This window comes from Sus scrofa, chromosome 17, assembly GCF_000003025.6.
Source record: "Sus scrofa isolate TJ Tabasco breed Duroc chromosome 17, Sscrofa11.1, whole genome shotgun sequence".
Classification (NCBI taxonomy): Eukaryota; Metazoa; Chordata; class Mammalia; order Artiodactyla; family Suidae; genus Sus; species Sus scrofa.
The window spans coordinates 22161219-22174619 of NC_010459.5; the positions used below are offsets into that span (position 1 = coordinate 22161219).

At 39.9% G+C, this 13401-nt stretch overlaps 1 protein-coding gene across 13 annotated transcripts in view; it reads right to left on the reverse strand.

Annotated features, from left to right (window-relative positions):
- Positions 1-13401, reverse strand: part of TASP1 (taspase 1) — a 395076-nt gene that overhangs the window by 197850 nt on the left and 183825 nt on the right. For all 13 annotated transcript variants that reach the window (XR_308663.3, XR_001302035.2, XR_002340057.1 and 10 more), the window contains one exon: positions 9957-10067. Coding sequence is in view for 10 of the 13 variants with exons in the window: in XM_021078004.1 (XP_020933663.1) it covers positions 9957-10067 (111 nt within the window). In the remaining 3 variants the exon portion in view is untranslated. The remainder of the gene's footprint in view (positions 1-9956; positions 10068-13401) is intronic.

Sequence of the window (13401 nt, forward strand, 5' to 3'; positions counted from 1 at the left end):
GGGAGAAAGAAAAAAACCCAGAAAAACAGCTAAGTGATCAGGATATTCTCAGCCTCCAGGAAAAAGACTTTAGACTGTTGATGCTGAAGATGATGCAAGACACTGGAAATAAACTGGAGGCAAAGATGGATAACTAAGAGGAAACACTGACCAAAGAGATACAAGATATAAAACTTAAGAAAAGATGCAAAATACAATAACTGAAATAAAAAATTCACTAGAAGAGGCTAACAGCAGAATACAGGAGGCAGAAGATCAAATAAGCAAGGTGGAGGACAGAATACTGGAAATCATGGATGTGGAACAGAAAAGAGAAAAAAGATTGAAAACAAATGAAGAGAGTCTCATAGAACTCTGGGACAACGTTAAACATACGAACATCCATATTATAGGGGTGCCAGGAGAAGAAGAGAGAGAGAAACGGACAGAAAAAATATTCCAAGAGGTAATAGCCGAAAACTTCCCTAACATGGGAAAGGAACCACTCACTCAAATCCAGGAAGTTCAACAAGTACCATATAAAATAAACCCAAGGAGGAATACATATTAATCAAACTGACCAGAATTAAAGACAAAGAGAAAATATTGAAAGCAGCTAGGGAAAAGAAACAAATAACATACAAGGGAATCCTGATAAAGTTATCAGCAGATTTTTCAGCAGAAACTCTGCAGACCAGAAGGGAGTGGCAGGATATACTTAATGTGATGAAAGGAAAAAACCTCTAACCAAGATTACTTTACCCAGCAAGGCTCTCATTCAGATTTGAAGGAGAAATCAAAACCTTCACAGATAAGCAAAAGCTGAGAGAATTCAGCAACACTAAACCAGCTTTACAACAAATACTAAAGGAACTTCTCTAGACAGAGAGGAAAAGGCCACAACTAGAAACAAAAATATCACAAATGATAAGGCTCACCAGTAAAGGTGTACAAATGGCAAAATCATCCACGCACAATTATGCCACCAAAATCAGAAATCAGTAGTTCCCATTGTGGCACAGTGGTTAACGAATCCGACTAGGAACCATGAGGTTGCAGGTTCGGTCCCTGCCCTTGCTCAGTGGGTTAAGGATCCGGTGTTGCCGTGAGCTGTGGTGTAGATTGCAGACGCGGCTCGGATCCTGCGTTGCTGTGCCTCTGGCGTAGGCCGGTGGCTACAGCTCCGATTCGACCCCTAGCCTGGGAACCTCCATATGCTGTGGGAGCGGCCCCAAAGAAATAGCAGAAAAAAGACAAAAAAAAAAAACCATGAGAAGAGGAGGATACAAATGCAGGACACTGGAGATGCACTTGCAATTAAGAGAACAACAACTTAAAACAATCTTGTGTGTATATATATAGACTCTTATATCAGTACTTCAGAATAACTGCAAACCAAAAATTGATACACAAATAAGAAAAATCAACTCAAATACAACACTAAAGATAGTCATCAAACCACAAGAGGAAGAACAAGAGAAGAAGGGAAGAAAAAAGAGCAACAAAAGCAAATCCAAAGCAATTAATAAAATGGCAATAAGAACATACATGTCAATAACTACCTTAAATGTTAATGGGCTAAATGCCCCAACCAAAAGACAGACTGGCTGAATGGATACAAAAACAAGATCCATATATATATATGCTGTCTTCAAGAGACCCACTTCACTTCTAGGGACACATACAAATTGAAAGTGAAAGGATGGAAGAAAATATTCCATGCAAACGGGAATCAAAAGAAAACTGGAATAGTAATACGCATATCAGCCAAAACAGACGTTAAAATGAAGAATATTTTAAGGGACAAGGAAGGTCATTACATAATGATCCAAGGATCAAAACAAGAAGAAGATATAACAATTTTAAATATGTACGCACCCAACATAGGTTCGCCACAATAAGTAAGGCAACTGCTAACAACCTTAAAAGGAGAAATTGACAATAACACAATCATGGTGGGGGACTTTACCACCCCACTCGCAGCAATGGACAGATCATCCAGACAGAAAATCAATAAGGAAACACAGGCCCTGAATGAAGCATTAGACCAGATGGACTTAATAGATATTTATAGGACATTCCATCCAAAAGCAACAGAATACACATTCTTCTTAAGTGCACATGGAACATTCTCTAAGATTGATCACATCCTGAGCTACAAATCCAACCTTAGTAACTTTTAAGAAAGTTGAAATCATATCAGGCATCTTTTCCAACCACAACACTATATGACTGGAAATAAACAAAAAGAAAAAAACTGCAAAAAACACAAACACGTGGAGACTCAATAACATGCCACTAAACAACCAATGGGTAACTGAAGAAATCAAAGACGAAATTAAAAAATACCTAGAAGCAAATGACAACAGACATAGGACAGTCCAAAACCTATAGGATGCAGCAAAAGCTGTTCCAAGAGGAAAGCTTACAGCAATACAAGCCCACCTCAGGAAACAAGAAAAAGCTCAAATAAACAAGCTAACGTTACATCTTAAGCAGCTAGAGAGAGAACAGACAAGACCTAAAGTTAGTATAAGGAAAGAAATCATAAAGATCAGAGCAGAAATCAATGAAATAGAAACAAAGAAAACCATAGAAAAGATCAATGAAATGAAAACTGGTTCTTTGAAAAGATCAACAAAATTGATAAACCCTTAGCCAGACTTATCAAGAAAAAAAGAGAGAGGACTCAAGTCAATAAAATTAGAAATGAGCAAGGAGGAGTAACAATGGACATCCCAGAAATACAAAGGATCATCATAAGAGACTACTATATGCAACTATACACCAATAAAATGGAAAACCTATAAGAAATGGACAAATTCTCAGAAAAGTACAATCCTCCAAGAAGAAACCAAGAGGAAACAGAAAAGATGAACGGATCCATCACAAGAACTGAAATTGAAACTGTGATTAAAAAACTTCCAAACAAACAAAAGTCCAGGACCACATGGTTTCACAGCCGAATTCTATCAAATATTTAGGGAAGAGCTAATTACCTATCCTTCTGAAACTACTCCAAAAAATTGCAGAGGAAGGGATACTCCCAAACTCATTCTATGAAGCCACCATCACCCTGATACCAAAACAAGACAAAGATACCACAACAAAAGAAAACTACAGGCCAATTTCACTGATGGAAAGATATACCATGCTCGTGGATTGGAAGAGTAAGTATTATCAAAATGACTATACTACCCAAGGCCATCTACAGCTTCAACGCAATCCCTACCAAATTACCAAGGACATTTTTCACAGAACTCGAACAAAGTATTTTGAAGTTTGTTTGGAAGCACAAAAGACCCAGAATAGCCAAAGACATCCTAAAAAAGAAAAATGGAGCTGGAGGAATCAGGCTCCTGGACTTCAGACTATACTACAAAGCAACAGTCATCAAAACCATATGGTACTGGCACAAAGACAGACATATAGATCAGTGGAACAGGATAGAAAGTCCAGAATTAAACCCACACACCTACAGCCAACTAATCTATGACAAAGGAGGCAAGAATATACAATGGAGAAAGGACAGCTTGTTCAATAAGTGGTGCTGGGAAACCTGGACAGACACATGTAAAAGAAAGAAATTAGAACACTCCCCAACACCATACACAAAAATAAACTCAAAATGGTTTAAAGACCTAGATATAAGACCAGACACCATAAAACTCTCAGAAGCCAAATACTCTCTGACATAAATGACAGTAACATCTTTTCAGATCTGCCTCTTAGAGTAATGACAGTAAAAACAAATATAAACAAATGGGACTTAATTAAACTTGAAAGTTTCAGCACAGAAAAGGAAATCATAAACAAAACAAAAGGAAAACCCACAGAATGGGAGAAAATATTTGCAAGTGAATCAACTGACAAGGGATTAATCTCCAAAATTTATAAACACCTTCTGTAGCTCCATACTAAAAAAAAAAAAAAAAACTCCATCAAAAAATGGAGAGAAGATCTAAACAGACAGTTCTCCAAAGAGGACATACGGATGGCCAAAAGACACATGAAAAGATGTTCAACATCACTCATTATTAGAGAAATGCAATTCAAAACCACTATGAGGTACCACCTTACACCAGCCAGAATGGTCATAATAAAAAGTCTACAAACAATAAGTGCTGGAGAGGGTGTAGAGAAAAAGGAACCCTATCACACTGATAGTGGGATTGTAAACTGGTGCAACCACTGTGAAAAACAGTAAGGAGATTCCTCAGAAAACTAAAAATAGAGCTACCATTTGATCTAGCAATCCCATTCCTGGGCATCTATCCAGAGAACACCATGACTCGAAAAGGAACATGTACTCCAATGTTCACTGCAGCACTATATACAATAGCCAAGACATGGAAACAACCTAAATGTCCATCAACAGAAGAGTGGAACAAGAAGATGTGGTACACATACACAATGGAACATTACTCAGCCATTAAAAGGAACAAAATACGAAATACCAGCATTTTTAGCAACATGGATGGACCTACAAATTATGCTGAGTGAAGTCAGTCAGACAATGAGACACCAACATCAAATGCTATCACTGACATGTAGAGTCTGAAAAAAGGACAGAATGAACTTCTTTGCAGAAGAGATACTGACTCACAGACTTTGAGAAATTTATGGTTTCCAAAGGAGATAGTCTGGCGGGTGGGAGGATGCACTGGGGTTGTGGGATGGAAATCCTATAAAATTGGATTGTGATGATCATTGTACAACTATAAATGTAATAAATTCATTGAGTGATTAAAAATAATAATAAAATGTAACTACAAACATTTATTATCTGCTTCTGCAGGTGAGGAGCTCAAGAGTGGCTGTGGTGGGTGGTTCTTGCTTGGGGCCTCTTCTGAGATTTCAGTCTAGAAATCTGCCCAGGGCCTCAGTCATTTGCAGGCTCACTTGGAACTAAGGCTGTTGGAAAGAGGCCAGTATTTTTTTCTTTTTGCCACAGGGGCCTCCCTATGGTGCTGCTTGAGCATCCTCATGATATGGCAGCTGGTCTTTTCTAAAGTGGGTGATCCAACTGGGAAAGTGAGAAGGCAGGCCCATCGTCTTTTCTGGCTTAGCCTCAGAAGTGACACACTGTCACTCTGACATCTTCTTATGCATTGGAAGAGAGTCACAGGGAAGAGTAATTAAGCTCCATCTCTTACAAACAATTCATGGACAAAGCATGGGTAACAAAGTCACGAGAGAGGGCTTTGAAAGTTCCTCTGTACCTGAGACTCTCCAATTGTATTCATGAATCAGTAAACAAAGGCCAAACCACAAAAGTACCTGTATTTGAGTCATCCCACCCTTCAAGAGGCCCACTGGCGCTCTTGTAATTGATATATTTGCAGTAAGGAGGGGACTTGGTAATGGATTCCTGGAAAGTCCATCAAATGGCAATGGGGTTTGACTGAAACTGCTTTTGAGATGCAAGGAAATGCTATTTATGATTTTCAGAAGAGAGTTAATACAGAAAATAGCTAAAGTTAGTGTTTTGATTATACTATTCTTGGGACAAAAAAAAGTGATCAAACAATACACAGCAGTAAAGTGTTTTGTGTGTGTGTGTGTGTGTTTTTTAATTTGGGGAATTGTTTTATTTGGATGTGTAGGAAGAAAGACTTCTGAGCCTTCCTGGTTACTAGATATTACCAAGCATTAAGGAGCCATGAGGTTAAGAAGTTATACTTTGCTGAGAGTTTTATAAAGTGATAAATGAGATGTTATGGTCCAAACATGAAGCAACTTAAGTTGCACTCTGATCTGGAGCAATTAACATGGTAAAGCACAGGAGAACATACTTTGAACTTGATGTTTGAAACCTTCTTTTATAGGCAATGTGTTATGGCAGACACTTCCCATCTTATGGGTCCAATCTTCCCACTACTGGGATCTGCAGTGAATCATATTTATACAACCTTGATACCATCAATGCTGGTTACTAATTGTTACTGTTTGGAATCAACCTCTAATCAGAGTGTAGAAGGCAAATTAGCTATAGGACAGAATGCAAATGTTACTAACCATGACAATACTGCATGGTTTCTGGAGGTTGAGGTGAGGGTTGGAAGTGGGGCAGGAAGAGAAAAGAATCTTATACAGTCCAAGGGGTGAGGGATGATTGGTAGAGATGATAAAAAGTTGATGAATCAAGAAATGGTGTGTTAGAAACGACTGGCCAACAGGGACCTGCTACATAGCACAAGGAACTCTACCCAACATTCTGTGATAAACTATATGGGAAAAGAATCTGAAAAAAAAATGGATATGTATATATGTATAACTGGATCACTTTGTTGTACAGCAGAAATTATCACAATGCTGTAAATCAACTAGAACTCAATAAAACTTTCAAAAAAAAGGAATAGTGTGTTAAAGTTGCAATAAAATTAAAATATATAATTTCAAGTTAGAGTTCAAACAGAAGTCAGGAGGAAAGGAGAATGGGGAGTTGTCTGAACTATGTTCTTAATGTTTTCCCCCCAAAGGAGTCATGAGTGACTGACTAATCAAGAAAAAGAAGCGCATATTCCTTAGTGTGAAGGTGAATCCCATGAAAATAACCAGAATCAGAGGTTGGTGATTCTGGGAACAGGGTGGCAAAGATGACTTTAACATCTTCTTTCTATCCTTCTCTACTGCATTTACTTTCTCACCACATACTGAACATACTTTTTTTTTTTTTTTTTTTTTTTTGCCTTTTGTCTTTTTAGGGCCACACCCATGACATATGGAAGTTTCCAGGCTGGGGGTCTAATCGGAGCTATAGCCACCGGCCTACACCACAACCACAGAACACCAGATCCAAGCCGCATCTGCGATCTACACCACAGCTCACAGCAATGCCAGATCCTTAACCCACTGAGCAAGGCCAGGGATTGAACCCGCAACCTCATGGTTCCTAGTTGGATTAGTTTCTGTTGTGCCATGACAGGAATTCCCCATAACTTTCTTAAAGCACAAAATATAAACACCCATGTCATTAGTAACACCTGTAAGTGGACAGCAGCCTATGTTCAGCAGTTAAACTTCACAAACATCAATCCCTTCAGTTAACTTCACAAGATTTCACTTACTTCATAAATTAATATTTTACATTTCATTCTTCTTGTTGAGATAGAGAGTTATAACCAGTTTATAAATTACCCTGGTGATAAAAACTATTTAACAGGAGCTAACATTCTATAATTTATCTTTAAATGTGCATTTCTATATAACACCACCAAAAATGAAAGGACGATCAAAAAGCCCTTACCATTTTCAGCAATAACTTAAATGACTAAGAGCCCAGGCTCAGTAAAGAACTGAAACTCCTTCCTAGGAATAGTCCATGAAGCAGTTTTAGTAACTGTCCCTCAGCTCCCCAATACTAAAGATGTATTATGAGTTTTTATGGCAGACCCAAGTCATCCTCTGCGTATGTTAAAAACAAACTCCCTGCTACATAACTATAGAAGATATTCAAATGTTTCAATAATGATTAAAGTACCAAAGATGCAAGTGGCTATTTGCCTTGGTTTAACAAAAGACGGCCATTAAAAAAAAAAAAAAAAAGTCCCAGGAGCAACCAGGGCACCAAATAGAGTGGGTAGAAAGGGAAAGTACAGCGAGTAAAACAAGAGTTGGTGATCAGAGTTCAGGTGGAGAAAAAGGCCTTTTATATAAAAGTGCATTGTTTGGAGTTCCTGTCATGGCACAGTGGTTAAGAAATCCGACTAGGAACCATGAGGTTGCGGGTTCAGTCCCTGCCCTTGCTCAGTGGGTTGGGGATCCGGCGTTGCCATGAGCTGTGGTGTAGGTTGCAGACGCGGCTCAGATCCCACTTTGCTGTGGCTCTGGCTTAGGCTGGGGGCTACAGCTCTGATTCGACCCCTAGCCTGGGAACCTCCATATGCCGTGGGAGCGGCCCAAAGAAATAGCAAAAAGACTAAATAAATAAATAAATAAATAAATAAATAAATAAAAGTGCATTGTTTTTGTTTTGTTTTTTTGAGGAATGAAAGGAGAGACTTTATGAAAGTTCTTTGAGTTTCAATGGCAAAAGTATTTTTTATACTCTTAAGAAATGCTGAATTTTCTATTTTATAAACTCACAGAACCTTTAAGATAGGAAGAAACTTGTATTATAGCAATTCACAACAATCATACAATATAGACCAGATACCAACCACACGATAAAAGGACATTTATACAAAGAGTTGAGCTACCAGAGCACCTGTGGATGACTTATAGTGCTTATATGAAAAATATACTTAGAAACGAATGGATAAACACAGAGTGGCATAAACATTCCTAATGGAATACTACGCAGAAATGAAAATGCGCAAACTACTGCCACAGTAACATGGATAAATCTAAAAGGCTTAAGCCATCACAGAAGACATTAGACACAAAGAATACATGTTCTATGGTTCCATTTATATAAATATAAAATCACATAGAACTAATCATGGTGTTAGAAGTCAGCACGGTAGTTAACTTTGAAGAGGGGAGAGACTGGAAGGGGCTATGTGGGAGCTTTGGAGGTTGCAGCAAAGTTCTATTTTTTATCTAGATGCTGGTCACATAGGTAGGCTCAGTTTGTAATATTTGCCAAGCAGTTGCAATTAGTGGTTTGTATACTTTTCTGAACAAATGTACACTTTGATTAAAAAGTAACTAAAAAAAAAAATGCACATAGAGCCCCCTGCTAGTTTATATGGCACCTTTAAGCAGGTTTTTTTTTTTAACCCCGCCCCCAAGAAAGAATTGGAAAAAGGCACTCCCAAGGACAGAGGCACTCCCATAAGTGTGTGCCTTGCTTGGCAAATGGAGGGCAGGATGGGTTCTGCTCCCACCAGTACACTTAGCCAGACATAAAACCACACATCTGGGTGGACATATGCAAATCTGAAAAACACTCTTGTGACCCTTCCTCACCTCAGCCTTATGAGAAGGGCAGGGCAGACATTCTTATTGTTCAGATGAGGAAGTGACACAAAACAGAGGGACCCATGCATGAAGGCATCATAGCTAGTAAGTGATGGAGCCAGGGCCCACTTCTAGGCCAGTAGCTCTTCACAATGTTCTGGTTCCTTTTTGGGAGGGGAACGAAAGAAGCATCTTTCTATGTTACTGTGTATATTGTTATGGGTCACCTCAAAAGCTCTGCTTAAAAGGCAAGGGCTAAATACATGGTCCGATATTTTTAAAACTGGGCTTCAGTACAGAGTTCCCGTTGTGGCTCAGTGGGTTACAAACCTGACTAGTGTCCATAAGGATGTAGGTTCGATCCCTGACCTTGCTCAGTGGGTTAAGATCCAGCATTACCGTGAGTTGTGGTGTAGGTCACAGATGCAGCTCAGATACTGCGATGCTGTGGCTGTGGTGTAGGTCGGCAGCTGCAGCTCCAATTCAGCCCCTAGCCTGGGAACTTCCATATGCCATAGGTGCAGCCCTAAAAAAACAAAAAGACTAGGCTTTTGTAAAGGTGCTAGATTCTAAACCCATGTGAAAAATATGCTATAAGCATATACTCAGAAATGAATGTTGGAGTTCCCGTCATGGCTCAGTGGTTAACGAATCCGACTAGGAACCATGAGGTTGCGGGTTCAATCCCTGGCCTTGCTCAGTGGGTTAAGGATCTGGCATTGCCGTGAGCTGTGGTGTAGGTGGCAGACGTGGCTCGGATCCCGCCTTGCTGTGGCTCTGGTGTAGGCTGGTGGTTACAGCTCCGATTTGACCCCTAGCCTGGGAACCTCCACATGCCATGGGAGAGGCCCAAGAGAATGGCAAAAAGACAAAAAAAAAAAAAAAAAGAATATTTACCTTGTATACAGATGTTTACCTGTGCAAAAAGATCAGCAGGATGGAGATGTTTACGTATCAACAGAGCATTTTCACCCACCCACAGGCTAAAATGATCAACTTAAAGATATTAATCTTTCCATCTCTTGAAAAAGTGAAAGAGAAAGACACACACATGATGTATATGTAAAACTTACCTAGAAGTGTCTGCTTATTTTGCGGGGAGTTAGGCTCGGCAGAACACCTGCAGGATCGGAGAACAATCACTCCCCCAAGCACACCATCTTCGCTGGCCAGGAAAGGTGAACCTAGGCAGACATGACTGGTGGTCATTCTCAGTTAATTTTGCTTTTTTTCATTTTCAATTTTCCAATTGGTATGGGTAAGATCTTGAAAGATGCCCTTTTTCTGGCCATACTACCCAAATCAATCTATAGATTTAATGCAATCCCCATCAAATGATCCATGACATTTTTCACAGAACTAGAACAAACAATCCAAAAATTTATATGGAACCACCAAAGACCCAGAATTGCCAAAGCAATTCTGAAGAACAAAAACCAAGCAGGAGGCATAACTCTCCCAGACTTCAGGCAATATTACAAAGCCACAGTCATTAAGACAGTGTGGTACTGGTACCAAAATAGACATACAGATCAATGGAACAGAATAGAGAACCCATAAGTAAACCCAGACACCTATGGTCAATTAATCTTTGACAAAGGAGGCAAGAACATAAAATGGGAAAAAGACCGTCTTTTTAGCAAGCATTGCTGGGAAACCTGGACAGCTGCATGCAAATCAGTGAAACTAGAACACACCCTCACACTATGCACAAAAATAAACTCAAAATGGCTGAAAGACTTAAAGGTAAGACAAGACACCATCAAAGTCCTAAAAGAGAACATAGGTAAAACATTCTCTGACATCAACCTTACAAAATGTTTTCTCAGGTGAGTCTCCCAAAGTAATAGAAATAAGAGCAAAAATAAACCAATGGAACCTAATTAAACTGACAAGTTTTTGCACAGCAAAGGAAACCAAAAAGAAAACAAAAAGGCAACTTACAGAATGGGAGAAAATAGTTTCAAGTGATGCAACTGACAACGGGTTAATCTCTAAAATATGCAAACATGTTATAGAACTCAACAGCAAAAAAAGCCAACAACCCAACTGAAAAATGGGCAAAAGACCTGAATAGACATTTCTCCAAGGAAGATGTACAGATGGCCAACAAGCACATGAAAAAAATGCTCAACAATCCCTGATTACTAAAGAAATGCAAATCAAAACTACCACGAGATACCACCTCACACCAGTCAGAATGGCCATCATTAACATGTCCACAAATAACAAATGCTAGAGGGGGTGTGGAGAAAAGGGAACCCTCCTGCACTGTTGGTGGAAATGTAAGCTTGTACAACCACTATGGGAAACAGTATGGAGGTACCCTAGAAAACTATACATAGAACTACCATATGACCCAGCAATCCCACTCTTGGGCATATATCCAGACAAAACTTTCCTTAAAAAAGATACATGCACCCACATGTTCACTGCAGCACTATTCACAATAGTCAAGACATGGAAAAAACCCACATGTCCATCGACAGATGATTTGATTAGGAAGATGTGGTATATATACACAATGGAATACTACTCAGTCATAAAAAACAACAAATAATGCCATTTGCAGCAACGTGGATAGAACTAGAGACTCTCATACTGAGTGAGGTAAGTCAGAAAGAGAAAGACAAATACCATGTGATATCACCTATATCTGGAATCTAATATATGGCACAAATGAACCTTTCTACAGAAAAGAAAATCATGGACTTGGAAAATAGACTTGTGGTTGCCAAGGGGGAGGGGGAGGGAGTGGGATGGATTGGGAGCTTGGGGTTAATGGATGCAGACTGCTGCCTTCAGAATGTATTAGCAATGAGATCCTGCTGTGTAGCACTGGGAACTGTGTCTAGTCACTTACGATGGAGCCTGAAAATGTGAGAAAAAAGAATGTATACATGTACGTGTAACTGGGTCACCATGCTGTACAGTAGAAAATTGACAGAACACTGTAAACCAGGTATAATGGAAAAAAATTAAAATCATTAAAAAAGAAAGATGCCCATTTTCTGACATGTGCCGTTGTTCGTACCTTGTACGGCTGGACAGCAAAGGCAGGCTTATGCCCGAATGGGGGCCATTTGGCAAAGGCAGTGCCAGATGCCGCCAAGAGGGCTTGAGTGGGGGTGGCGTGTGTGTTACTGTATTCAGGATGGAATTGAAAACACTACCAGATTAAAGGAGCAAAACACAAATACAGGAAAAAAAAAATGCTCAGCAACTCCCTTTGATCAGCTCTTAGAGATCACTTTCCAGGCTCTCGCTGCTGTCAGGGGCATGCCACCAAAAGCTTTGATTTACTACCTCAAATTCAATTTTAAACAATAAGCCACAAACTTTATTACAAACATTTAAAAATGCTCCTGATGGTTTACACAAATAAGGGTGAAACTGTATTTCTATTATGAGAGTCTGGTGGTTGGAAACGACCATGCCTTGTAGAGATCTCACACACTGAACCATTGTGAGTGTTTCAGGAATGCGACATTTTAAAACCCCTCCTTCTCCCTCCCCAAGGACATCTTCTTCGAACATCTGGCATGGCAAGGGAGCACGTGGAGAACAAATGCAAAATTAACCCAAGCACTATCAAAGAAAGTAATAAAAATAAAAACCAACCAAATTGGATTTGGGGGGAGCTTCTGGTTAAACTTAGTAGATTAAACTCAGGCATTTATCTCCAATCCTTTCTCAAGTCCCAGTTAACTCAGAGAAAACGAAGGGGGCCGGGGTGGGGGAGGCATGGCCCAGCAAGGACACACTGAGGGAGAGACAAGAATAAGACTGACCTTTTAGAACATGGAAAGAAGATGGATAAGTAATTGCTCACCCAGCAGACCTGTAAAAACTGAAACCTAAGCTTCCCAGTGAGGGAGGGGGGAGGCTGGTTGGAGTCGGGGGGCACCCATAAGAAGCCACCCAGTTCTGTCATAAAACCCAAAAAAGGCCCAGAAATTGGAGGCTTCAAGTTCTTCTCAAGGCAGGGGTGCAGGGTGGGTCTGAAATAAAGATGGTTGTTTGAGAGTGTCCACAAGGATCCTCCAGACCATGACCTACCTGGTAGGCAGCCTGTTTTCACTATGTATGCAAGCTAAGAATGCTTATTTTACATTTTAAGATATATTTTTTTTAAAGAGAGAGAGAAAGAGAAGGAAGAGGAAGAGAAGAAGAATATGTGATAGAGACCACAAGGTCTAAAATCCTGGCCCTTGACGGGAAAAGTTCGCCAACACCTGGTCTCAAGCCCCAGATGCCTATCTAGGGAGGAATTCCTATCTCCCTAACCCTGGAGAAACCAGGATATCTACTCTCTAGAGAAATTGAACCTCTCAGAGGGACTTGAGACTTGGGGTCACTAGGCCCAGCCCAGGGCAGGAGGGGGAAGCACCGCACTGAGAACAGGAGCTGAAGGGGAGTCTTTCTGTTAAACAGTGAAATAACCCATTCCCTTCACTCATAGGCTCCTGGGATGCAAGAAGTTGGGCTGATATCCTCCAAGAAGGAGACTGGATAATT